Raw genomic sequence first — 27,162 nt, forward strand, 5'->3', positions numbered from 1 at the left:
TTTTATGTAAGGTTCATCCACATGGTTCCCTGTATTGGTAGTTTCTTATATCCTGAATAGTATTGTATTGTATTGTATGGATATGATGTAATTTGCTTGTCCATTCTCCTGTGAATGGACATTTGGAGTGTTTCCAATTTTGGCTATGATGAATAAAGCTCTTATGAACATTTTTGCACGATCTCTTTGTGGGCATCATGTTTTCACTTTTCTTGGGTCAATACCTAGGAGTGGGATTGCTGGTCAAAAGAGGCTGTTACTGTCCTATTCCTGACTCTCTCTTTTCTGCTGGCCTCTTGTGTTCTCCACCACAGATTGTATTACAAGGTGCCTTCTTGCTTATCTAGGTTATTCTCTTGCTCAAAGTAGGAGTTCCCTGAGAGCCTCAGCCTCTGCTGGCATGTTTCCAGGGTTAAGGAGCTCACTGCCTTCCAGGCCCCTGTTCTTGTATGACAGCTTGTAATTCCTGCCTTGGGAAAGCACGTAGGCCAGGCTTAAGGTAGCTCCCTGCGACAGCCCTGTAGACTTTCTTTGAGGATTGGTATCACATCTCATCCCTCAAGTGCTCCTTCCGGGTTTCTCTTTTCCAGCCTAATTGTTTCCGTGTATTGAACCCTTTCTCATGTGACATGGTTCTCAGACCTTCTGTGTCCTGGTTGTCTTCCTTTGGAAGTTTTTCAAATTGTTTCCCAGAAGTGAGCACTGGATTTCTAGATGTGGTCTGATAGGTAGAGTGTGGTTGGATCTGGAATTCTGTCTTGGTTTGGGTACTTGATCTGTCAGTGAGCTGAGGGTGATGGGAACTTTCTGGCAGTCACATCACGGCGTTAATGAGTTAACATTTGTAAAATACACAGCAAATCTAAGGTGGTAGTACGCTACTCTTCAGTATCTTATTGAAGTCAGCTAGAGCCTCTGATATTAATAGCGTTAGTGCATTAATGGATAGTAGCAAGATTATTTATTTCTACTTGCCGTCATCTCACTTAATCCTTTTTTCTCACCGCCTTATGAGAAAGGTACTATTTTTAATAAAAATAATAAAACCACCTGGTTGAAAACCAGGTTTGTCCACTTCGGCACCATTGACATTTTGGACCCCGATGATTCTTTGTTGTGGGGACCGTCCCGTGTTTCGCTGGAATTACTAGCGTCCCTGGCCTGGAGCCAACAATTACAGTTGCCACCCTCTCCAGACTCCCCGAGTTACAATAATCAAAAATGTCTCTAGGCATTTTCAGATGTCCTCTGTGGGGAGAAATCATCTCAGGTTGAGAACCATTCCCAAGATGTAGAACTAAATCATTGAAAAAAATGGAAATAATCTAGCCGTTCCTGAAGGGCAGCCACTGTTCACTCTTCAGTGTGTGTACTTGTGTCTATGTCCTTTACGCAGACAGTCCTCGCTTTTCACGTCCCACTCCGCATGAATTTCAGCTGCCACGGTTTAGTTAAATAACACCGCTCCCCCAACATCATGGCCTAAATTCCAGTTGCTATGGTATACTAACTGATTAACTGCATGGGTACAAACTGTGCTGCCAGCTCTTTAGTCCACAAATCACTATGTATATAAAATGTGTGTTACGCCCAGTGACCACCATTCATGACTCTTCCTTCAGAGCCCGTCAGTGGGTCACTGCCCAGGTGTCGTTGAGGTCACATACAGACATGACAGTGTGCAGTTGTGTTGCCTCTTGTCTCCTAATGATAAACTCGGGTGACATTTTACAAAAGTGGGTGACTGAAAGAGGGAATTGGCCAACAAATATGAAATTTCAGCAAAGAAATGAAAAGTGGTAATTCTGGAAAATGGAATTCAAGCTGAACATAAATGGAATTCTAGAATAAAGAACTGATTGTAGGAATGGTGAAATTGCCGCCATTCAGGACTATGTATGCAGCCGGAGGAACTCAGTGAAGGTGAGCTCATTGACATAAGTGATTGTGATGCGAAAGATGTAGTAATTCCAGAGAGAAAGTGATACCTGGAACACACTTGACCTTGAAGGCACTCTTGGAGGTATTGTGCAGCATTGAGAGTGCAAACAATAAAATGTTGGAAACTGATCTAAACTTAGGAAGGGGTGTGGGAATTTGCAGAGGCGTTAGGTAAGATGTTCGACCTGCACGGTGGTATGTGACAGGAAGGCACACTGTTCCAACTGCTCTGGGTAAGGTTTTTACAAAGACAGAAAACACTTATTCTCAGTGTCTGTAATAGCTTTTTATTACCGTGTTTTGGCAAACATTTCTAAAGGTCGGGGAACAATCTTACTTTTCTTCATTGATGAGTAAGGTTGTTTTGCGTGGTCATTTGTGTGGCTCCTCATTACTGTGCAAGTAAGGACTGTCTTTATTCACAAGGGTGGGGTGAACACACACACACACACACACACACACACACACACACACACACACACGGCATTTCTTCTGCGTTTCCAAAACATTTTCCAGAAATGGGAATCAGACTATATGTATCAATCTGCAGCTTGCTGTTTTTCATGGAAGAATATATTTTTTGGAAAAATTATCTCGTTTTATTTTCCCATTTGAAAGAATGCTGAAGTGAATATCTCTGACTGATACTATCATTAGCCCCGTTTATGGCATGAAGAAAATAATGAGAAAGTAAAATCAGCCTGAGGTCAGGCAGCTACTAAGCTTAGAACTGGCATTTGAACTTGGGACAGTCTAATTTCAGAGCCTTTGCTTTTGACCACAATGTTTTACAGCCTCTCTCTCTCTCTCTCTCTCTCTCTCTCTCTCTCTCTCTCTCTCTCTCTCAGAAGTAATTTTTAACAACAAAAAATAATAGTAGAATTTATTGAGCTAGGCACAATTCTAATTGCAAATACATTATTGTTAACTAAAAACAATCCTATGAGGTCGATACTGTTAGCTCTGTATTTCACTGATGGAAACTGGAGGTCTAAGAAGATTAGGAAACTTCCATGTCCCACAGTGAGTTAATAATGCAGGAGCTGGGAGTCACCTGGGCAGCCTGGCTTCAGACGTTGGCTCACTCGTGTGATGCACATCTGACCCGAGAAAGCTTTCTTTCATTACATGCTACTGTGGAGGATGTTTTTGAACCCTAACATAAGCCTTTATTTTGGGTTAGTTTTAGCCCATGTTAATGTAGTCTTTTAAAAATCAGTTACCGCTTCCTCTTCCCGAAAGCGGCCTGAGGTGACCTCTGAAAATGGTTCGCTATTCGCTTGACCCGGAGAACCCCACAAAATCCTGTAAATTGAGAGGTTCCAATCTACGGGTTCATTTTAAGAACACTCGTGAAACTGCCCAGGCCATCAAGGGGATGCATATCCGAAAAGCCACCGAGTATTTAAAGGATGTCACGTTACAAAAACAATGTGTGCCATTCCGTCGTTACAATGGTGGAGTTGGGAGATGTGCCCAGGCCAAACAGTGGGGTTGGACGCAGGGTCGTTGGCCCAAAAAGAGTGCAGAATTTTTGCTGCACATGCTTAAAAATGCAGAGAGTAATGCTGAACTTAAGGGCTTAGATGTGGACTCGCTGGTCATTGAGCACATTCAGGTGAACAAAGCTCCCAAGATGTGGCGCAGAACTTACCGAGCTCACGGGCGGATTAACCCGTACATGAGCTCCCCCTGCCACATTGAGATGATCCTCACTGAAAAAGAGCAGATTGTTCCAAAACCAGAAGAGGAGGTTGCTCAGAAGAAGAAGATCTCCCAGAAGAAACTGAAGAAACAAAAACTTATGGCCCGGGAGTAAATTCAACATCAAATAAATGCTAATAAAAGGAAAAAAAAATCAGTTACCTTGCACACTCCCAGTGTTTTAGTCACTTGCAAGTTTGATGAGCTTACTATCATTCTGTATTCAACCAGCTTGTTAATAAAATACCACGCAAGGTCAAAGATGGCATTCTTCGGTTTGTCACTGGAGGAGTTCTCTGTGTTTAGTCAATAAACAAATACCGAGTACATCCATAAAGCCATATATTGGGCCTAGGATTTGGAGTCAAAAGGTGTTTGAACAAGAGTCCCAGCCTCCCAGAGGCTTAGGGTCTGTACAGCCGGAGAAGGAACAGTGATGTAAATAATGATGGTGAGTGCTGAAGTCGGGGATTAACAAGAGTCTTGTGGGAGCAGAGTGGAAAGGAGCTGCCTCTGCCGGGGAGTCATCAGCAAAGCGTCACAAATGAGGTGACGTTGATGGCACTGGTGCTTGAAGGATGCAGAGACATGGCTTGTTTGACTGAAGTTCCGAGCAGCTTAAATACAAGGAACGTTAGGAGGTGAGGGCAGAGATACTGTGCCTCCCCATAATATCTAGGAAAGGAAATAACGAGGAAAGACCAAGTTAAGGAATCTGGGTTTTATCCTGTAAGCCAATGGACATGTTTAAGGAAGACAATGTCCTGCTCAGATTTGCCTTTCAGCAGTGGGCACAGAATGTATTAGAACAGATTAAGTCTACGGTCTAGAATCCAGGTAGCACACAAGAGAAAAGGGAGCCAAGCAAGTGGCACAAGGCTGGAAAAGGGAAGTTGGATTTGCGAGGTCTTTCCAAGACAAAATTGGATTGCTTCTGTGGATAAGGGAGGGGGAGAGGCTGAGGATGACCCCCTCAAGATTTATTTCTGGGAGCCTGGCTAGATGGTGATGTCATTGTCATTAACTGAGGCCGGGGAGCAAGTGACAGGGAGCAGTGAGTTGAGTGTGGTACATGTTCAGCCTGTCCTAGACCCATTAAATGACACTTCATTATTGGTGATTTATAACAATTGCAAATATCAAAATGCTTTGTCATCTCACCTCCTCTTTCTTTGTCATCCCAAAGATCTGGCAGGAGACTGTATATTTTATAGAAGTCAAGGCCCTGTGTATCTGACCACTGGTCTATGATTTAGTAACCCTGCTAAAAATAGGTAATCAGACTGGTTTGTATGGCTTCTCAGGAAACCCAGGCTGGGTTGTGATAGTCCAATTCGTGATCTGTTCTAGAGCCTTGCCAGAGGCAGATGGGAAGTTCAACAGTCTTGTAGCAATTCTGTTTGCATATTGTTTCTGTTTCATTGACTAGACTGTGAACTCCTTGAATCCCCTAGTGTTTAGTCTGGTGCCTGGAGCACAGTGGGTGCTGTGGGAATGCATGATGCCAGAAAGCAGGGCACTGCCCATCTCAGAACCAACCATGGTTCTGGAATCACCTGCACATTCTTTGTGCATCCTGGGGTGTGATTCTTCTGAGATTAGCATCTTTTAACTCAGTCATCCTTGGGTGACTATAAGTTGGTTCTTGGTCTTGAGGTTTTCTTTTCGTGTGTGTGTACAGTGTACACCAGTTGAGCTTGTTTCAGTCTGAAGAGCAGTCTCCTTGACAGAAAGATGGAACATACTGAAGATGAACATTCCCCCATTCTCTGTTGTTTCTGTAGATTACAGCCTCTGTCCCCATGAGCACCCACTTCCTCTCTGATTCTTCTTACAGCTTTGCATATAGGTTTCAGACACTCTTCTCCTAGTCCTTGCATTTTCACAAGCTCTGGCTCATTCTGTTTGGTGAGTCACTCTCTCTGGGTCTGTCCTGAGTATGGGCAGTTGCTTGCGTCTTTGGACACATCCTTTAATATCTGAGTTCATCAGAGCTGCTTGTGCTGTGTGGCCTTACCATCTGTGGCTGTTTCCTCCTGATTTCTTTTTCAGGATTATTGTGCTTTAGATGATCAGAATTCACTTGTTACAGATCAGGCCATATCTTTCAAAATACATTCCTTATTGGGATCTCTGCTTATACTGCTCCTTTGTGTCAACATCTAAATATTGTATTTTTTGAAGTCCAGGCTCAACAATTGTTTTTATCCCCAGGTTTTTTCTTCTCTCCTTTGAACTCTAAAATGATGAGGTTAACTTCCTTCCAATGTGGTGTTCTTGTTGCTATTTTTGTTTTGCTAACTAAGGTTTTTTAATTTACTAGACTTTGCTTCTTGGTCAGAATTGCATTTAGGGTTGTAGTTCCCTCGCTTGCATCTTTGGCTGTTATGAGAGGTGAACTATTTAGTAGGGCAAGACAATTGATCAGGTTCCCTGTTCTTAGCAGAAGACTGACATCTCTCTCCCTTATGTCCTCGTGTTTATGTTGGCTGACTTGAGTTCTGTTTTGTGTTTGGGCCAATTTTGCTAACTGTGTAGGAAAAGAGTGGTTCATATCTTCTGCCTGACCATGTATTCTCCCATATGGTGCCACAATAATTACTTCTGGTTCTTTCTCCTTCTCTCCTCACTCAGCTGTCCTCCACTGTCAGGCGAGTGGAATCGCGGAATTGTTGTCAGGGGTGGGGTACATGCACGTGTATGTGTGTACTACCTGCTGATATACAGGACCCTTCTCTTCTTCACTTTCTCAACTCCCTCCACCTCCCATTAGATCTGTTGATTAAGGTATACATGCCATGAATCTCATTCCACTAAATTAGGGTGATGAAGAGGAGATGGCATTTGTCCCTTCCATTTAAAAATTTAAATTTGCTTTGTCCGTTGCCCAGGGTCAAATTGATGGAGGCTGCATAGGCCAGAAGCGGTATTCCTAACCCCCTTCTGTCTTAATTTCTTTTGATAATTTGTCCATCTCTGGATTTTTAAAAGCCATACCCAGTTACTACAAAGAACATGACACTTTTCTTCCTGCCACTCATTTTTTAGCTTGAAGCCAACTTGGAGAGTTAAGCCTCCTTCCTACCACCGTCTACCTTGTGTGCTTAGGGAAAGAGGCCTGTATCTTGTCGTCGACCTTGGCCTGTGTAGGTGTTCTGATGACAGTCTGCCCTTTTATTCAGTAAGTGTAAGTGTTGACATTCCTCTGCACTCAGCTCTGCGCTGGGCCTGGCGGATGCAGAGCTCACTGGGGTAGAGACCTGTGAACGGAGCCGGGAAGGGAGACATTCAGGCGCAACGAGACGGGGGACCGGTAAACCAGTATTAGCACTCAGGGTTTGTTTGTCAGCGCCTCCTTTGTAATGAAAACAATAAAAGAAGAAGAAGAACTTGGAGGTCAGAGTCGGAATTGGGTCCGAGTCGATGACTCGAGCCGCGTGGTCTTGGGCAAGTTATGGCACTGGGTCATGGTTGCCACACCTGTAAATGGAGTCAGTGATTGACTCTATTTCAAAAAGCTCTTAGGAGGCTTCCATAGAGCAAATATTCTCTATGCAAAGTGCACCTGGCACATGTTGGTGCGGCATACATGAAGATTCCTCTTTCTCTTTCGAGGTCATAATTATATGCTAGAAGAAACAGAAATATCTGTGTCCTCCAGTCTTTGGGTTTCCTACCCAAGACTCTCGAGTGGTTGACACCCCCGCGGTGTGTGGTGTTCACAGCCACGTAAGTCATAAGTGGTCAGCAGTGGCAGTTGGGGGCCTTGCCCTGCTTTTTGGTATATTTTGGTTGTGTTCTCCAGGAAGACGCCACACCTCTCCATCAACTGAGTTACCTCAGACTTCGAGTTCCACCAGGTTCTTTTTCCCCCTGTGGCTAGTATGGGATCCCCTTCTCCACTCACCTCCCTCTCGAGCAGGAAGGTCGCTTTGGGGCATGTGTAACTGTCACTGTCAGGCCAGGGGTCAAGACCTGAAGCAAACTGCACTTTAGAGTCTAAACCCCTCGACTTAATTGAAAAAAAAAATAATACATGCAGATGGTAAATATTTAAACAATAGAAAAATGTAAAAGGAAAAGGAAAAAGGAAAAAAAGAAAAACACAAGCTTCTCTCTAGTAGTCAACACTTAATATTTGGGGGGGAGGGGGGTTGGGGAAGGTAAGTTCCTCCAGAAAAATTTTAAGCATCCACAAGTCCATGTATCTTTTTTCTTCTGCTTTAAAAACCAAACATAACAACAACAACAACAACAACAACGACAAGAATAGAATCCCAAATGGGATTCTATTTTACATTCTGTTTGGAAATTTAAAAAACACACAAAAGAGGAAAATGTCACCTATCTTACCACCATGTATAATTAACCACTAATGAACGTTTCGGTGTGTTTGCTCCTTTCTGATTATACTTTAAAAGTTAGTTGCGTAATGTGAATGCAGTTCCATTAAAAAAATTAGAACATTAATGATGATGCCAAAGTATCGTCCTGTTCCTTGTCTGCTTGCCCACTTATTAACACCTGCCTCCCCGCAGCGGTGGATTGGCCTGGCCTCACTGTCACAAGGCTGGACTAGACTCTACTGTATGCGTTTGCTGCCATTTATCTGACCAGCTCCTTAGGGGCAGACATTTAGGTTGTTACTAGTCTTTTAACATTAAAATGCTTAAGGAACACATTTGTAGGGTGATTTCCTAACTGGGTGCATTAGTACTGGGTATAAGGTTTGAACATTCACAGTTTTGGTAGACATGACCAAATTGCTCTAAAAATATACTAGTTTATATCCCCACTGATTATATAAGAGAGTGCTTTTTCCTCCCAGAAATCTTTCCATAAACCTGGGAGTTTTATTTTGTTATGTTTTTGGTCAAACATTAAAAAATGTTTTGCCATTCTGGTGAAATTATTATTCTTTTTATAAACATTTCTCTTTTAATGAGTTGTATGGAGCATCTTCCATTTGGCCATCTGTGTTTCTTTGTCTTTGAACTGCCTGTTTTTATTCTCTGCTCATTTTTATATTGGATTGTTAATCTTTTATAATTGATTCACCAAAGTTAAGTTAGCCTATGTGTTGCAAATATTTAAGAAAATATTGTCATTTACAGTGATTTTTAAGGCTCTTGCCTTTTCTTTGACTCTCGGCCCTCTGTGGCTGCCCCAGGAAGGTCCTGGAGAGTGAGGGCGGGGAGCACAGGGAGGTCACCCTCACCTTCTGGGCAGTGTGGCTCGGTTGTTTTAAGGCTTTGGGTACTGGATTACCCATGGTAAGTTTTAGCTTTGTTTTTGGGTGGGGATTTTCCCTCATCACATTAATGAAAGTCAGTAACAAATAGAGGCTTTTACCTCCCAGCCAAATGTTTGAGAACGTGTGCCAACATGGGGTCTCCAATGATGTACTTCTGTGCATCTTTTAATTTGGAGACTTTCTAAGATTTAAACAATTTGCTGTGAGATTTATGTTTAGATCAGTTTCTAGGGGAGGACCCGCAGTTGCCCCTCACTGAGTTTTGATCCCCACTGAGTTCTGGAAGGAAGGCATACTCCCTGTCCCCCAATAGAAGTAGAGGAAAGTCATCATTTCAACCAAGACTTACCTGTTCGTCATTTCTTATGTTCCTGAGCTGAGCTAGATGAAAAGAGACATGTGACACATCTCTCCAGCCTTTAAGCAGCTCTCCTTAGTTTAGCGGATGAGAGAGTCTCCCTTACCACCATTGCTGCTTTTGGGGCAGCTCCCTTTGTATTTCCTTTGCAGCACAAACCACAGTGTACAATTAAAAACTGTTTATTGTGTACCTCATGCATTAAAAAGTAAGTCTTGTTTTATATTCCAACTTCATGAACTAGTAGTTCAGAGAGAGAATTCATTTCCCAATTAAAAGCAACTTCTGGATTTCTCAAGACTGACCAAAGAGGCATAAAGTAATTAAACTGGTAAATACAACTGAATACAAGATTATTGCCTAGGCTGCATTATAATGATCTGAGTAAGAATTACCCACAGAACACAAAAAAGAACAGTCTATATTTGAAGGTCTTGGTCTTTATCCATCTCTTTTCATGCTGAGGTGGTTTAAGTGTCAGGTTCTCCTGGGCCACCCTCCTGCTTAACACATACCGTTAGCTGTGCTAGGCCTTTTTACATGCACCGTCCTATCTGATGAAAGAGTGAAGGAACAAAATGGAATCCCCAAGCTCACACAATGACTTAAATCAGAACGGGCTGACACATGAGGACTAGATTTTATATTACTTTAACTAGCCTGAGGACTTACACTTTTGAACTTTCCAGTTGTGCATCAGTACCTGGAGATATACGTCCTATAGATAACCCTCTGAAGAACTTAGGAAATAATGTTCACAAGTCCAGACTGCCTGCCATCCATTATCCAGACCATCAGACACCTGGAAGATTACCTACCGTCTAAGACCAATCCAGAAACTAAGAATGTAGGACTTATCTTCCCAAGAATGTACATTTTACTATAAGAACTCTAAGCTTTCCTCTTTTCTTTGGACCACTCTGGGTGTTACCTGGTAGTGTCCCACAATTTGCAAATCTTAAGATCCTTGAATAAAACCTTGTCATTTAATTCTAAAAATAAGAATAAAAAAAGTAAGCCTCATGGGGGCACAAGCCTCATTTGTTGGTCCATGTTATACCCCAGCACCATCCAAACCAGTGTGTGGCACATAGTGGGCAGTCCAGGTTTTTGCCGAGTGATGGCATTCTGGGAAGGTGAGATCAGGTACTGCCTGTGCTATGTGTCTCCTCCCTGTGTCCCTGCCTGGCTCTGTTCCCGGGATGGGGACTTTGGAGGGACCCAACAGAGGTAATAAATGATGAAAGGACAATGTGTCCTGGTCCTGTGGCCTGGTGACCTCCTCACACCTTCCGTTTTCACTAGTACAGGGCTGGGGGTCGGGGGCAGTTCCCAGGTTGCAGGCTAAACGGAGAGGGGCAAAGGTCTTTGAGCCAGACACAGATGCCCCAGTCCTAGCTGGGGAGCTTGGGAGGGCTAGGTCACGGCCATGGCCAAGTGGAACTGGAGTAGGAGAGAGAACAATTAAACTGGCTGCACTATAATTCTACCTCTTCCCTTCTTAGGGAGGGGCTGTGGGTATCCCCGCCTCCCTCCCTCCCCGTAGCAGCACCCACTGGGCATGAGCTGCTGTCTTGCTCAAGACGCCAAGAGGGCAGCCATGGACTTGGGGTGGCTGAGCTGCCTGGAAGCCGCGAGCCGCTGCTCCCTGGCCACATGGGGGTGTGGATGATAGCCTCCGATTAAAATTTGGAGAACTACGTGTCTTTGCCTCTTTAAAAAGTACATGTATTAATTGTAAATCACCTAGAAATAAAGATACAATAAAGAAAATTAAGTCGCCTGTAATCCTATCTTTCAGGTATAATTACTATTATCATTTTATTGAGTATGAATGCCCTTCCTGTTAAAGATATACACACCTAATACACATACAGAGGGTGCCAAAAAATGTATACATTTTAAGAAAGGAAAAACCTATTAAAATTGTAATACTCAATATGTACCGATAACAAAAGATGAACCCAAGTCACATTTGACTTCTGCAATTACAAGAGGGGCTCAAAGTGGTTCCCATCGGCGTCCAGACACTTCTGATTACGGTGAACTACTGCTTGAGCAACGCTGACAAAGTATCCACTTGTATACATTTGTTTGGCACCCTGGGTATATCCTTAAAACTCCATCTATGATTAGTACCTTAGCATAAAATTCTGGAAGTAGAATTTCAATATCAAAAAGTTTGCACTTTAAGGCCTATGTACATTTTCAGCCCCCACTTTTGGCTGTTGATATCATAGACAGTCTTGGCTGAGTTTGTATCCTTTGCCTGTATCCATGGGGTGGTGGAAAAGGGGCTTGGAGAGCAGTGAGAATGGGGTTCAAATTCCAGCCCTGCCACAGACACATGACTGAAAGGCCTTGAACTAATTGTTCAGCGTCTCTGAGCTTGAGTTACATCATTTGTAAGATCAGATGCTTCCTTCTGGGGTGGGTGTGAGGATGGGTGTGAGGGTTCCCCATTTGAACTACTTAGCCAAGGCACACACAACACTCCCGGAAAGTAGGGGCTCTGTTTTCCCTGCTCTTCTGACTCTGAGGCCTGTGCTTGCGCCTTCTCTGTGCTAAGGAGCTTGCTCCAACGGCCCCAGCAGCAGTCCTCCTTCTGAAGTCCTCCTCTTTACCTCTACCTGTAAAAGCATCCAGGTCTGCCCCCTCCCTGTGGTACAGGTTGGGAGATGGTGTGTAACCTGACCTTCTGCTGGGAGTGCAGGGCTGTCTTGTTTAACAATGTGCACCACACACTGACAGCACAGCACCTGATTCAGACTTTTATATCACTCTTGGCACCTGTCAATCTTGGGAAAGGATGGCTTCCTCTCTCATTACATTGCAACCCTGCCCCCAGCTGTCCAGTTTAGGTGGTGTAGAGAGGGAGCCAGAGAACTCGGGACTAAGATGCCAAAGCCTGCTTCCCTCCCAGTGTTCTGGATCACCCCTCTGCCCAGTGCCTGGAGATACACACAACACCTTAAACGAAAAGGGGAGGAGTGGGATCCAGTTACCCACCCCAGTGGGGGCAGTAACACATAGGGCCGAATAGTAATCGCACACAATAATGCAGTGCTTACTATGTGCCAAGTACCACTCTTAGTAATTTATATAATATGTATGTGTTAACTCATTTAATATAGATGGGTACTATTACCCTATTTAACAGATAGGAGACTGAGGCACAAAGGGATTACAAACTTCCTGGTAAGTGATGGTGGAGCTTGTGAAGGGGATTCTTCTGTGGGCCCTGGCACTTGTTCCTTCCTGTCCTATCCTTATACCTGTTTTGTTGGTGAGCAGGACCTCAGGCCTAGGATATACACATATTTCTTCCTTTTTCTCTGGCTCGGCTAGGGCTTAGGATGCTGACTACTCTTGAGTCTTTTCATGTGGTCCCATGATGGAAGATTTGGTGGAGGGAGATAAGGGTGACCATGAACACCTAGAATCAGGGCCCCATCCTGCCTCCCTCTGGGTTCTGACAAAGATAGAGAGGCACGGAACAGTATTTGGGAGAGTTCCCATATTGTCCTTATTGCCACTGTCACCCTAGAGGTCCCCCACCCCCACCCCTGTCAGTGGGCTCTCTGGCCTGGTCCCTGCCACACTGGTCAATGGTCTTGCTTATCACATTGCAGTCTAGCACATGAAACAATCTTTTCTACAGTGCAAGGGAATTTCAGATACAAACTTGGGGGGCGAGGGATCACAGGATAATTCCAGGTTTAGCATGGGCTTAAAATATTTTATAATCCCTGCCAGGCAGTCCTTGTCTTAAGAGCCTGTGTGGCTTTTTAGTAGGAAGACCCTTCCTTCAGATTTCCACCCTCCTGGGTCCTTTGATCTCCCTCCTCTGTTGTCAATGCCAGAGAGGCGGAGCCTTTCATAGGTGACTCTCTTGGCTTCTGGTTGAACCTGCCACTGCACCTCTGCTGGTGGCCCCTGGCCGCACTCTGGGAATCCTGTTTTCTCTCCTTGTCCTTCTCTGGCTCAGCGCTCATGCGCCTCCCCTGCTGTTCTTTATTTAGCCCTGTACTCCAGATTAGCACGTTCTTGATTTTCTCTCTCCAGGCTCTTTGCACTTCACAGCTGTCTACAAAGCCTCTTTGGCTTTTCATGGCTCTGCCGTGACGTCAGTCAGCCTGCCCACCTGACTGATTTGAAGGTCTTACTTTCATTGCTGGCGTTGGTTTTCGTATCCATTCAGGGACTTCTGAGAAACATGTGCCTGGATGTCAATTACCAGTCTTCATGGGAAATTCTTATTATGTTTCTCTTAAATTGAAAAATACTACTCTTTCCAATTTACTTATTTTGCAACATCAAATCCAGTTTTACAGATGAGGAAACCCTTTTCAGAAATGTGGACTGGCTTCCCAGACATAAACTGGGAAGTGCAGAACTGGGATGTGAGTTGTGTGTGATTCCCATGGCCAGGTTCATTGTACTAAAGTCCACCTCCCTCCTCTGCCAGGTAAAGAATTGTCTATAGGCCTAGAGGTGGAACGTGAACCCAGGTTTTCTGGCTGCAGTTCTCTTTTGAGTGTGTGCTCTGAGTTCAGGAGGGGCTGAGGGGCTGCACTTGGCTCTGGGCTTAGCTGCGTCCTCACTTAGCACGTCTGGTTAGTTAGAGGATGGAGCTGGTTCCCAGGTGGTGGTGACCAGGCTGCATACAGAAACCCAGCCTATAGTCCTGCTGGTGACTCGTGCTGGCTACAGCATGTGTTCCAGCCTCAACACCGACGTGATGGAGAGGCCCCTGTGCTGCTGCAATTATGCTGCTGGTTCAGTGATCGGTGCCTGTGATAAGAAGGCACCCTTAGAGGTATTACTTCATTAGATGCTTATAATTGCTTTAGGAGGGAGGGGACCACGTAGGTATTATTTCCCATCCCTCTCCAATTTATAGATGCAAAGAAACGTAAGGACCTTGTTCCAAGGTTATGCAACGAGAAATTGATAAATTCCAGACCTTGGCTCCCCATGATTGTAAATCTGTGACCTCATCATGTTCCAGTAAATTGACAACTTTTTTTCTTTCTCTCTGGGTCTCGGTTGCTATGTGCCTGTAGGGGGCAATAGAGTTCTTTCCTGTTTGCTCTGAGAACTTTTGCTCCTGAACCCTTTGAACTTACCAGTCTTACAGCACATTATCTCAGTGGGTTATAAGCGTTTTCCATGTCTGCCTCCCTCGTGTATCCCCCCCACCGTCCCCCACAGCTTGAGTGCTTTCAGATCAGGACTCTTCTCATAATTTGGTCTTGATGTCCAGCACCATATGTGGACCATAGTAGGAGCTCAGTAAATGCTTGTGATATAAAATTATTTGCAAATGAAATTAGTGCCTCCTCCAATTCCTCATAGAACTTGAGAAAGGAAAATCAACTTTTCTCCTGGTTCATCCAAATGAATGAAGTTGAGGGTGGCAGAACTCAGGACCTGTGTGGTGTCCTCAAGTGGCCACGAGGTGGCAGTGTGACGCCATGGGGACATGCCTCCTGCGTGCTCCCTAGGGCACTGAGTTAACAGTACCTGTTTAGGGACTGCCTCTGCAAAGTCAGTCTGCATTTGGCAGTCTGGACTGACAATTCTCAGCCTCCACCCCACCTCTAAAAGCTGCGTGGTGTCGTGGAAAAGGCTTGGACCTTGCAGTCCACCAGGCCTAGATTTTAACCCTGGCCCTGTCTTTCCCCAGGATCTGAGCCTGGGACACACTACTTCTCTGAGCCTCAGTTTCCTTATCCTGTAAAAATGGCAATTGTTGTATAGTTAGAAAAAGTCCAGCATATGACGGACCATTGCATAAATGAATGCTAGTTTTATTGTTGGGAAGTCCCGCGTTTGCCTCTGTAATCTGGCTCCATCCTGGCCATCGGCTCTTACTTGCCAAGCTTCATGCATTTCCCAGCAGATCTCAGCCCCATGCTGCATCACTCACCCACCCCAACTCCCATCTACCTCAGTCGGTCAGCCTGATTCCCGTCGTTTGCCCTGCCTGGAGGCCTTCCCTTCTGCCTGTCCACAGCCTTCTCAGCCCTCTGCCTCCCTCACACCGCAGCTCTTCAAATGTCCAAAGCAGTTGGGGTGTGTACTGTATAAGGCTGATCCTGACTTCCCAGCGAGTCGGTAAGTCTGTGAGGCTCGTTGTCTTAGTGATCTTGGCTTCTGTGCCATGCACTTAGCAGACATTCTGTAATGAGAATAATAGCTCCTATTGTCGAGCACATACCAGGTACCCTGCTAGGAGGCATTTGACAGATTTCATTTAATCTTTGTATCAGGATGCTTTCTGGATCTTACCATAAAGAAGTCATGAGGGACGCTTGGTGATGTCAGTAAGGATCCAGGTAGTTGCCGCCTCTCCTGGTTGCGTTCCTCAGTGTGTTGGTTTATCCTCTTAGGCGGGTTCCCCTTACGGCACGCGGCGGCCTGCCACTGTCCCAGGTGCCATATGCAGGGATGTGGTATGTAGTCCTTGTGCTCCCTTTGCGAGGCCTCTCCGATTTCCTACAAAGTTCTTGGCCATTGATGCGTCTTAGGCTAACAAAGGGCCTGGAATTAATGAGACTGGCCTGGACTCGTCAGATGCAGCCCCCGAGACTCGTTAGGGATCCAGGCTCCTTGAATGCCCCTGACCACCTGGCCCACGGAAGAGGAGGTGACATGAATGAGGCTCGGTGAATGAAATAACTTGCTCAAGGTTGCAGACCGTGTAAGAACCAGGATTCGAAACACATCAGGCTGACTCCAAGGCCATCTGTTGGTTGGATGAAGTAAACCACAGAAGTAGAAGAAACATTGCTCAGGATTCTGTGTGCTGCCTTTGTGGGATGGAGGAGTTACCTTTCCTTACAGATTCTTGAGTCTCTCCTTTCTCTAGGCCCCTTTCCGTTATTGGATTGGTTTTCCTCAGTTTGTCTTTCTCCCCATGCCTCCTTTCCCCCTGTCTTCCAGTGTCCAGCTGCTGCCCTGCCTTCCAGAATAGACCTCTTGCCCTGAGCTGGACGGACAGGACTGCTCTCAGTACAGCTGTCAAAGCCCCACGACGGGTCATATTGGTTTTTTTCTTTTAAGATCAGACAAGGGAGCTGCAAAGTTCTAAGTCAGCATTTAGGAGAAGGAGCTCCTGGGGAAAATGCCAAGGGGGCTGGTAGAGGACCTACAGGAGTGGGGAGTTTCCGGTGTATCAGTGACGTGTCAGGGCTTTGGAATAAGCCCATGTGGGGCGGCAGCCAGCCGCCCCCTGCAGAGACAGTGCAGTTACTCAGGAGGCTCTTCGGCTTGCAGATGCTTCAGGACTGCCCCAAGGCCCGGCGCGAGGTGGAGCTGCACTGGCGGGCCTCCCAGTGCCCACACATCGTGCGGATCGTGGACGTTTACGAGAACCTGTATGCCGGGAGGAAGTGCCTGCTGATTGTCATGGAGTGGTGAGTAACCTTGCCTGTTCTGTCTCTGGCCCAGCTTGTCCCCACTCCCTGCCAAGCCCCTCACCTTCTGGGGCCTGCCCAGATGTGCCCTGAAGCTTAAAGCTTGATTTTTTGGGGGACTGAAGGAGAGTGGTGGTGAGGTGTTGTGTTCCCCAGATCTCACTGTAGCTTTGTTTCAGTTTGGATGGTGGAGAACTGTTTAGCCGAATCCAGGACCGAGGAGACCAAGCGTTCACAGAAAGAGGTAAGAAGAGTCTGCTGTGGGACGGGCCTTGGGCAGGCAGGGCAGCAGGGTTCTGAAAGGGCCCCTCTGTGGTGCCTGCCGTCTGAAAGATGCTGAGGCCTGCCACCTCGTCTGGCTGGCTGCCAGGGTTGCCGTCCTCACCTGAGCCACGGTGGCTCCTTGTGACTTGGTTTCTGTGTGGGTGGGGGTGGGGTGTATGTAGGGAGCCTTAGGCTGCATGGCGAGAGGTAGGGACTGGTGCAGTGGGTTTTCTAACCTAATGACACATCTTGTGACTTTCTTTCCCTCTCCCGCCTTCCCTACAGAAGCATCAGAAATTATGAAGAGCATTGGTGAAGCCATCCAATATTTGCACTCAATCAACATTGCTCATCGGGATGTCAAGGTACCAGCTGTTCATTATGCCCCCCGCACCTCGCAGCTCAGGTGCTGCAGAGGGAAGGCCCTGGGGTCTCAGCGAACCTGGGAAGGGTTGCCAGAGTCGTCCTGCATCCGTGCTGCCTGGTTCCTGGGGCCGACTGGGGCAGGATGCCACTCTGCTCTGCAGGGCTGCCCTCTCTGGGCAAACCCCAGCAGGGAAGCCTCCGGCCGCTCAGTGCCGTGGCCCCTCGCTCAGCGCCGCATAGTCGCACCCTTGGTTTCTCGGTCCTTATGGTGTTTCTTCCTGGTTCTCTGCATTCATCTCTGATCTCCAAGTACACGGAAAGCTCTGGGAAGGCAGCAAGCTGACCATATATCTCTCATGTTGCTCATTGTGTTGCTCAGATCATAGGGGCTAGACATGGGTTGTTGACAGAAAGGAAGGAAGGTATCTTTCTCCTTTTGATTTCCGATAGCCCCTCACAGGTTGATGGAGTTTTATTTCTCTGCCTTTCTTTCTGTAGCCCGAGAATCTCTTATACACCTCTAAAAGGCCCAATGCCATTCTGAAACTCACTGATTTTGGCTTTGCCAAGGAAACCACCAGCCACAACTCGTTGACCACTCCTTGTTATACGCCGTACTACGTGGGTAAGTCTAGAGGAGGCCTGGGGGCTCATCCTTCCCTAGAGCTTTTCCCAACTCCTCCTCTTGCTGGTCTTAGAGCCACAGGTTCTGGGAGAGTCGTGTCCTCTGGCCCTTTCTGGCTCTGGCTCTGGTGAAGCCTGACCTGTAGCAGGGCTTGTCAGAGTTAAGCTGAGATTGAGGCATCGTAGGAAATTATCTGTCTGAGATTGCAGGCAGGATTCTGTGCACATGCACATCTTTCCTGAGAAGAGCCATCCTTTCCATCAGATTCCCAGTGGAGTCTGGACACAGATTTGGCACTGCCGCCCCTGCTGACTGGCACAGAATAAACTCTCAAATGTGTTTGTCAGATAATAGACATCATGGGTCTGAAAGGCTCTTGTAGTTCAAGAATTATTTCACCTTAAGATTATTTCACCCCCAACTATAGTCCCATCATGATGGTCCGAAGGGTTGGGATGGGAACATTCAAGAGAAATTGGGGTAGGTCACAGTGTTCCGAGGGCCAGGCCCACTCATATTGGTTGATCTTTGGTTTGCAGCTCCAGAAGTTCTGGGCCCAGAGAAGTATGACAAGTCCTGTGACATGTGGTCCTTGGGTGTCATCATGTACATCCTGTGAGTGTGCCGGGCTGGGCTGGGGCGGGGTGGGAGGGGCCTGTACCTGTCCAGGAGGAGAGGAAGAGGCAAGGTTGGCATTCCCCTTCTGGATGGGGGATTCCTTGGGAATCGCATGCATGTCTGCTTCTCTCAGTGCTTAGCGGGTTCTGATAGCTAAGTGATGGGTATAAAGTAGCTAACGGGTAGGTTCCAGGGCCCTGTCCTTGACTTGCATATTGTGACTAAATCAAGGAGTCCCAGTTTTTCTGTGAATTTTACAAGAAAAAGTCTGTTTCTCACCCTATTCCTAGAGCAGGGCCCCTATAACAGCAGCTCTGACCCCCTCTTTCTGCTTCCTTCCCCTTGGCTCAGGCTGTGTGGGTACCCACCCTTCTACTCCAACCACGGTCTTGCCATCTCGCCGGGCATGAAGACTCGCATCCGGATGGGCCAGTATGAATTTCCCAACCCAGAATGGTCAGAAGTATCAGAGGAAGGTGAGAAGCCCACGTGTTTGTGCTTGTGTACGTGTGGGCCGCTGTCTCCTGTGGGTGGTGCAGCTGTGTGTCTGCCCACACCAGCTGGCTATGTCCTGCCTGTGGGAAGGGCCTGTCAGGTGGGACGTGTGATGGTCCTCGGGGCAGCCCCTTGGCAGGCTGCGCTATCCGACACCCCTCTCCCCTGGCCAGTTTCTCTCTGGAAATTGGGAAGGAGCAAGAGAGGGAGGCTGGCCCCTGAGCTGTCTCTGTCCCCTGCCCCACCCCACAGTGAAGATGCTCATCCGGAACCTGCTGAAAACAGAGCCCACCCAGAGAATGACCATCACGGAGTTTATGAACCACCCCTGGATCGTGGTAAGCCTGGCAGGTTGGAGAGACCTTGCTCCTTGGGGACTATCCCTTGGGACGAGGTCTTAGCCAGGACTCTGCCCTGCCCAGGTTTTCACCTGGACCCTTTTCCTCTCCCCTCAGCAATCAACGAAAGTCCCCCAAACCCCACTGCACACCAGCCGGGTCCTGAAGGAGGATAAGGAGCGGTGGGAGGATGTCAAGGTGAGGGACCCACTGGCCGAGAGGGGTTGGGGAGGCAGCTCCTGGGCAGGGGTGTGAGGGAGGGGGGAAGGAGGCAGAGGGGCCCTGCTGTGGCTCATGGGGTGCCCAGGTGTGCATGCTGGTGCTTGCTGGGGAGGGTTTGGTTCTGCATTTTTCTCACCCCGGGCAATGTCTGTTATAACAAGTACAGCGACTGGGAGCCTCTTCCCTGACCGGTTTGGGCCAGTGGATTCTATGTCCTGGTCTAAACTAGGCTTGGCTGTTTCTTAAAACTTCTCTATTCCCTGGGTCTCTACAAGGACCTGAGAAGCCATCCTATCTCTTCGTTTTGTAGATGAGGAAACAGGCCCAGAGTGGGGCAGTGACCTGTTCAAGGTCACACATCTAGTGACTGGCTGGGGCAGGCCACAGCTTAGGTCTCCTGACTCCTAGACCACTGTTCTTTCTGCCTTCTTACGGGGTGGTTGGAGGAATCTTGGAGCAGCGGCAGCAGAGGCCGGGCTTTGTTGTCCCAACCCGAGGCTGAGTCTGCTGTCAGCCCTGGACCCACTAACCAGCCTGCCTCTTCTCTCTCTGCTTTGGTTGCCCTTATCCTGCCCTTCCTTACCTGTGTCTCTCTCTTCTCTTCCTTACTGTAACCCACTATCCTACCCCCCAGGAAGAGATGACCAGTGCCTTGGCCACAATGCGTGTCGACTATGAGCAGATCAAGATAAAAAAGATTGAAGACGCGTCCAACCCTCTGCTTCTGAAGAGGCGGAAGAAAGCTCGAGCTCTGGAGACCGCGGCCCTTGCTCACTGAGCCGCTCAGCCCGGCCTGCTCCACTGGAGGACAAGCAATAACTCTCACCTGGATATATTTTTTAAATGAAGAGACACAGAGCTGTGCACTGCTGCCTCCCCTCCTCCTCAGCTGCATGGAACCCAGAGCCTCGTGAGAGGCAGAATTCTGCCTTGGGTTCTGGCCACCCCAGAGAGGGAGAGGCTGGGAGGTCGGGAGGGCGTGGAGAGAAGGGAGCAAGATGCTCTTGAACCTGTGCTCATTTTGCAGTTTTATCAGTAATTTGACTTAGAATTTTTATGAAACTTCTTTTATTGTTCTTCCCCCACTCCTCCTCTCTCCCAACCCCCTTCCTCTTGTTAAAGGGTATTTGTGGAAATGTTATAGGGAGTGTCCCATGTTGTCCCATCTGTCCCATTTCCCCACTACAGCCTGAAGTTCCCTCTGGCTGAGGCGTTCCCGGAGCTCAAGGCCATGGAGGGCTGGGGCCAGGATGCCACCCGCCTCCTCTATGGAGCCCTCAGGCATCACCAGTGTGCCAGATGGATAGGGGTGTGTGTGTGTGTGTGTGTGTGTGTGTGTGTGTGTGTGTCTGGATCTGTTCCTGGGACTGCATTTGTGGGGCCAGTGGCAGGCAGGGCTGCAAGAACCTTCTGCCTTGGGCCTGCCCTGCCCTGCCCATGTGGGGCCTGCCACAGTGCCTGGGAGTCTGTCCAGACCCTGAGCTGGCCCTCCTGGCCTGCCCCTGTTAGCTGGTTCCTGGAGGTGGACAGGGGTGACTTAGGCACTGGCACGCAATCAGGAAGACTGGACCCCTTGCCCTCTAGGACCCTGACTCCCCATGTAGTGCTGAGTCCTAGTCCTCTGAGGAGCTGATCGACCGAGTAACTTCTGTTTCCCTTTCTGCCATTATTAACACGTTCTTGTTTATTTTTCTTACATTTTTAGCCATTTCTCAACAGGCCTCCTCTCAGCTCTCATGGGTGAGGCGGGGCAGTTTATAAGTGACACAAAGCTTCTGCTTTATGCCCCGGGCTCTGGGGGCATCAGCCAGCTACCCCTGTGGGCAAAGGCAACACCACTTTTGTGGTCCGCCTGCACATTTCCATTGTGTGGCCTAGTGGGTGGGTGGGAGGAGGTCTTCATACCAAAGATGTCCCGACTCTGCCCCTTCCCCATTAGCCACTTCACCCCCACACCAAACAACTGGGCTTCGCGTGTCCCAGCCAGTGAGGGGAAGGTCCTCCCCCAGTGTTACTGAGGAGCAGCATGGGAGGGGAAGTCCTCTGTGCCATGGTCCCTTTGGGACGGGGGTGGCAGTAATACTTCAGTTTTCATCTCCCTCAGGGCAGGATGGTGGAGGGGCACCCAGGGGCTTCTCTGGCGTGGGGGAAGGGCTACGAGTGCCTGCAGCCCCTCCCGTGTCTGATGGTGTGTCCAGCACTCAGATTGTTGTAAACCGTTGTTGTTTTGTATGAGCGAAATTGTCTTTACTAAACAGATTTAATAGTTGAAAGTTTCCTTTGTCTTCCTTCATGGGGCCCAGCCCCTCGACTCCCACAACTCTTCTCTTCCCACGTGTGGAGAGTGGTCCTGTATGTTAGGAGGGCAGAGGCCGTGTCTCTTGGGAAAGGAGGGAGGAGGGGAGGAAAGGGCAGAGGAGAGCCTCCTGGGTGAGCGGAGCCTGGACAGGTCGGTGTAGCGGCATGAATGTTGCTTTCCTTCAGAGCAGGGGGAGGGTGCCAATAAGTGCTGGGAGCCCATGCGCTTTTGCCAAATACTGAATCAGGAGCCTTGTTGCTTCTTGGCACATGATTCTTTGACCTATTTAGCCATAGCCAGACACTGGCACCCTCAGCCTGGCTGGGCTGTCGGGCCTGAGGGTCCGGGGTAAAAAGAGTGGTGGTGATTTGGTTCAAATCCTGGGAAAGAAACCTAGGGAGCAGGTTGGTGTAGTTTTTGAAAGTTCCAGGAGGGGGCGATAGGGGCCGGGCAGAAACCAAACTACATCTGAGCTGGAAGAGCCTCAGGGTTCATGTGACCCATTCCCCTGAATTCACAGATGGAAAGACTGAGGCCCAGAGTGAGATGTTTGAGATCACACAATGATTTGGTACGCAGTAGGGCCTAAGGTAGAAATCAGTCTATTGACCCCACTGCTTTCCCAGGTAGACAGTAAAATAGTGCATCCTAGATAACTTCACATTTTCTCACATGATCCTTGGAGCTGGCAGGGGAGAAAGGCAAGGCAGGGTGGTTATCCGTGTTCTATGAGTAAGGAAACCAATGGAGAGAGTGAAGGAATGTGCTGGAGGGTCACACAGCTAACTGGTTTGGACTAGAAGTCAGGATCCCAAGACCTGCTGTGTCTCTGTCCTCAGACCTTGTCTCTGGCCTGGAGAAGAGGCTTCCTTACCCCTTAATCACTGGTCAGATGACGTCTCCTCTGCTCCAGGGCAGTCCCTGTGACACCCCTCTCCCCCGTAACTCCTGAATGGACTTCTGCGGTGCATTTCTACTCATCACTCTAGAAACCACTGCTCTAAAGAACAGCACAAGGTTTTGCTTTCAGAGAAATCCAGCTATGTTGTCTGAGCTATGGAGGTGTCAGCAGTGATAAGAACCTGCTGACAGGGAGAGGGAATAAGGTGGTAGGATGGGAGCCGTGTGAGAGGGGAGAAGGGAGTTGTCAGCGTCCTACTGTATTAGTTTTCTGTGGCTGCCATAATACATTTCGTGACTTACAACAACACAAATTTAATATCTTAGAGTTCCATAGGTCAGAGTGTCCCATGGGTCTCACTGGGCTGTAATCCAGGTCTCAGCAGATCTGCATTCCTTTCTGTAGGCTCTAGCAGATTCCATTGCCTTGCCCTTTCCACCTTCTAGAGGCTTCTTCATTCCTTGGCTTGTGGCCTCTTCTTCCATCTTCAAAGCCAGCATTATTGCATCTCTCTGACCCTTCTTCTGTGTTCACATCTCTGACCTGACTAGGAAGGAAGGAGTCTCCACTTCTAGGGACCCGTATGATTCGATTGGACCTCCCCAGATAATTCAGGAGGTCCTTACCCTTATTCTCATCTGCAGAGTCCCTTTTCTCATGTAGGGTAACATGTTCACAGGTCCAGAGATTAGGACGTGGGCATCTGTGGGTCACTGCTCTGCCACAGAGACCTGTTGCACAGCTGTGTCATCTCTTGCCCCACACGTTGATGCTGTTTTGCTTCCTCTTCTGTCTGGGTTTGGTCAGCTCAGGACACTGTGGCCAGTGAGGATTGGCCTGGAGTTGGTATTCAGGGAAGATGGGGGGAAGGGCCACGAGGAGCCTGGCTGGGCAAGTGGGTCTTGCCATGCCTTTCCACTCTCTTCCCATACCCTGACCTTGCATGCTTGCTGGCCATGTGATGTCGTGTCTCTAGGGGGAACTTAACCTCATTCTCCTAAACTCCCAGATGGGATGGCGGTGGCACTTCTGTACCGAAAGGCAGACACTGGCTTGCATGGGTGCAGGGGCGACAGGATGTGATTCTTGAACATCCTTAAGTGGTGTGTGAGACGCAAAGAGGGCTTATGGACACTCGTAGGCACCTGCTGAGCACCACGGTGCTGGGTTATTCCCCTTGATGTCTTCATCGGCATAAAAGCCCTCTGGGTTACACAGTCTAGCCTGTAGTTTACCTGTGAGGAAACAGCCTCAGAGAGGAAAAGACCTCTCCCAAGAACTCACAACTAAGCAGAGGGGAATGTGACTTCTATCTGCTTCCAAGTTAGGACAGAGCTTCTTAAAAAACACACTGAAGTTGTGATAAGGACGGGGTGGGGGAGGAGTGGAGACTGGATTCCTCTTCACTTTCTGTGAAATGGGGGCGACATTCCTATGCCCTGTGTCTATTGTGAGGAATTCAAGACGATTTCAGTTCTTCGACAGATGCCAGGTGTCAGGTGGCCTTGATCACTATTCGAGTTCTAGCCTCAGGTGGGTTGCCCTGCCCGGAAGGCACAGGGAACCCCAGGTTTGGAGTGGGGCCAGTGGTCTAGGCGAGGAGGCAGTTGAGTTGGCAAACAATAACAGTAAATTTGGGGTTTTCCTTTGACTGGGTTGGAGACAGGAAACGCAGAGGGCTGTGAATGATGAGTGGGTAGGTCGGCCTGCTCTGGGTGTGAAGAAAATTCAATTGTTCAAAGGAGGCAGTGGGGTTGGTGAGGCTGGGGGAAAGTGGCTGCTGCATCCACTGGCGGATGTAAACAAACCTGCTGGGCACTCCCCAGGTGGGCCAGAGAGGGGATCCAGGAGGCTTCGGGGTGCAGCCTCTGCACCCTCAGCTCTGGAAATACTGTCTCTACCTGGATCTGTCTCTTGAAGCCCAAGTTTAGGGACCCCAAAAATCCCAGGGAGAGTCTGGCTGAGTTTGGTAGTAGCGACTCATTTGGAAGGGACGCCAGGCTCCAATTCTGGGGGAGCCTTCTGGTGAATTCGTCTACCTCTCCTCTCCCTGCTCTCAGACCAGTGTGAAGAGACCACCCAATGAACTAAATCACTAAATCCCCAGGCGCTTACTGTAAACATTATGCTTTGGGAAAAACAAACAAGTGTAAGACCTGGTTCCTGCTTGGTTCCTAGTCAGTGAGATATAAAACACGTGTAAACAGTGAGAGGACTTGTCTTTTTCTGCAGCCACCGGATGGACACACTTTGTGGTCTGAATGGATCAATTTGAAACTGCTCCAGACAGTGAGGGGTGTGTCATCTAAGCCCAGGTGGCCCAGGGCAGCCTCTTAGGGCCCTAGAGGCTTTGAGACTGGAGAGATGAGTGAGGTCAAAAGAAGGGGCCCTGGGTCTTCATTCTTGGATGAAGCCTTCAGGGCCATGGGCATATGCAAACCCAGCCGTGGCTGGACTTGGAGAGGTAGAAGCACTGTTGGTGGGTGTACAGCGATGGGGCCAAGCCCTTCGAGCAGGTAGTGCTTTGGCCTTTGGAGCTTGAGCTGCTTTTTCAGAACTTTCCCCACTCTCCAAGAGTAGACATGTCATGGTCTCATTCAGCTCATCTTGAGCACCTACTATGTGCAACGGCCAGTGCCCAGGATGTTGGCATGACGGATGAGTAAGTGAGCCTCCCCTTCCGGGGGCTCAGTCTAGAGGAGCAGACAGATATTTACATGACAGAAGGCAAGGGGAATCAGCGCTCATAAAAAGGACAGAGCAGGTGTTTGTGGGGCAAAGGCAGGGCTATTCTGGCAGAAACCCAGGAGCCCCTCCTGAGGAGGCCTCACCCTGGTGCTCAGAGGGCAGTTTTGATGATAGAAAATGAGGGGACAGCATGGTGGAGATTTCTCCATCAGGACTAGCGTCTTTCTTCCTGTTAACCATGCAAAAGGTCCGGCTGCTCGTAACATGAAAGCCAAAATTCGAGAGGTGAGGTGGATGGAAAGAAAAGCAGATTTATTCCAAAATGCCAGCACTAAGGGAAGACAGTGGACTCCTTGTCACAAAGACTGCCTTTCGTCCCTTAATACTGCCATAAGGTTTTATAGGACTGCAAGGAGAGGCAGAACAAAGGAAGGAGTAGCTGGTCAGGCAACCCCAGGAAAAAGGCATGCAAAAACCCCTCCCAAGTCACACAGCCCGAAGTCAACAGAATATGTGGTAAACAATCATTAAGGTTTGGTGGGAGGGGAGGGAAGCAAAGCAAAGCAAATTTTTCAAAAAACCCCAAACTAAACTACACTGTTAAATCGAGTTACAGTAGAGGTTTAAATCTCAAAATAGAAGATAGAGGGTCACTGTTACTTTCCCTCTCTGAGTCTCAGCTCACCCCTTCTGTCTTCTGGTCTGAACTGCTGCTGTCTGCTCATCTCTTCAGCTTGACCTTTGATTCCCATCTGTTGTCTGTGGGAAATCTGATTTACCCTCCTTAGGGGTATCCTCGGTGTTTTTGGCCCATTTTCTTTTCAGCCCCTCCAACCTGGATTCCCCTTGTTCACCATGTTTGCTTCCCCAAAACTAAAATTTGGGGACATCAGTCTGACAGGGATTTCCCCACCTAGTCTTCAGTTCATTAACTTTTCAAGAAGCCTTACGAAGTTATACCTTAAACTTAGATCATGTTTAGTTATACAATTTACAAATCATTGTAGAAAAGGACACCATTATGTGAAATTGGGGGTGGGTCCTCCTGGAAAATCAAGATGAATAGTTGTCAATGGTGGTGTTGCTGCTCACTGAAAAGCCAGAGCTCTTTGCAGGCCTTTCTCATCCCTGTTCATCACAGTCCTTACACAACTCAAGTGTTAAACACGAAGCCCTTGGGAGCTTCTCTGTACAAAAATAAATTTTAATGTATCCAAGTTTCCACACTTTTGTGTTTTTTTACACACCAACATCTCAAACCTGGGTTACCGTGAATGTACACCCACCCACTGGAGGGAATAGTTATTGCTCTGAAGAAAAGTTACTGCCCAAAACCTCCTGCCAAGAAAGCCTTGGCTGTCAAGCCTGCAGGATTCCAGGTGGGGGGGAGGGGTGTTGCTGAGAGGCTCTGGACCCTGAGGCATGGAACTGCCATGCAAATGAATTTGTTTGCATAAGTTTCTTGCCCTAAGGGACAGTGAAGTTTCCTACCCAACACCATCTGACACCCCTGCCAGGATTTGCAAGTGAAATACTGGGACTGGCTTTCCCCCTTTGCTATCCCCCTCCTTTCTTGGGTCCTCTCCTCCTGGGTTTTGTTTCTGTCCCTCAGGCCCCCGTGTGACCAAATTCTAGTCTTAACCTCTCTGATCTTAGGAGAGTTGTGTT

At 48.0% G+C, this 27,162-nt stretch overlaps 2 protein-coding genes across 2 annotated transcripts in view; both read left to right on the forward strand.

Annotated features, from left to right (window-relative positions):
• Positions 1-26,716, forward strand: part of MAPKAPK2 (MAPK activated protein kinase 2) — a 49,617-nt gene extending 22,901 nt beyond the window's left edge. Inside the window, exons 2-10 of the mRNA XM_081025967.1 lie at positions 16,539-16,678; positions 16,858-16,922; positions 17,228-17,307; positions 17,807-17,933; positions 18,473-18,548; positions 18,903-19,027; positions 19,299-19,384; positions 19,502-19,582; positions 20,241-26,716. Of these exons, the coding sequence (XP_080882093.1) occupies positions 16,539-16,678; positions 16,858-16,922; positions 17,228-17,307; positions 17,807-17,933; positions 18,473-18,548; positions 18,903-19,027; positions 19,299-19,384; positions 19,502-19,582; positions 20,241-20,384 (924 nt within the window). The 3' untranslated portion in view covers positions 20,385-26,716. The remainder of the gene's footprint in view (positions 1-16,538; positions 16,679-16,857; positions 16,923-17,227; positions 17,308-17,806; positions 17,934-18,472; positions 18,549-18,902; positions 19,028-19,298; positions 19,385-19,501; positions 19,583-20,240) is intronic.
• On the forward strand, positions 3,206-3,760 carry LOC308487561 (large ribosomal subunit protein uL22-like; the record flags this gene model as incomplete). Its single annotated transcript, XM_081025968.1, has 1 exon — positions 3,206-3,760. The coding sequence occupies one exon, from the start codon at positions 3,206-3,208 to the stop codon at positions 3,758-3,760; it is 555 nt and encodes a 184-aa protein (XP_080882094.1).
• Positions 26,717-27,162: the final 446 nt, after the last annotated feature.

Source organism: Rhinolophus hipposideros, assembly GCF_964194185.1.
Source record: "Rhinolophus hipposideros genome assembly, chromosome: 19".
In the NCBI taxonomy this organism is placed as follows: domain Eukaryota; kingdom Metazoa; phylum Chordata; class Mammalia; order Chiroptera; family Rhinolophidae; genus Rhinolophus; species Rhinolophus hipposideros.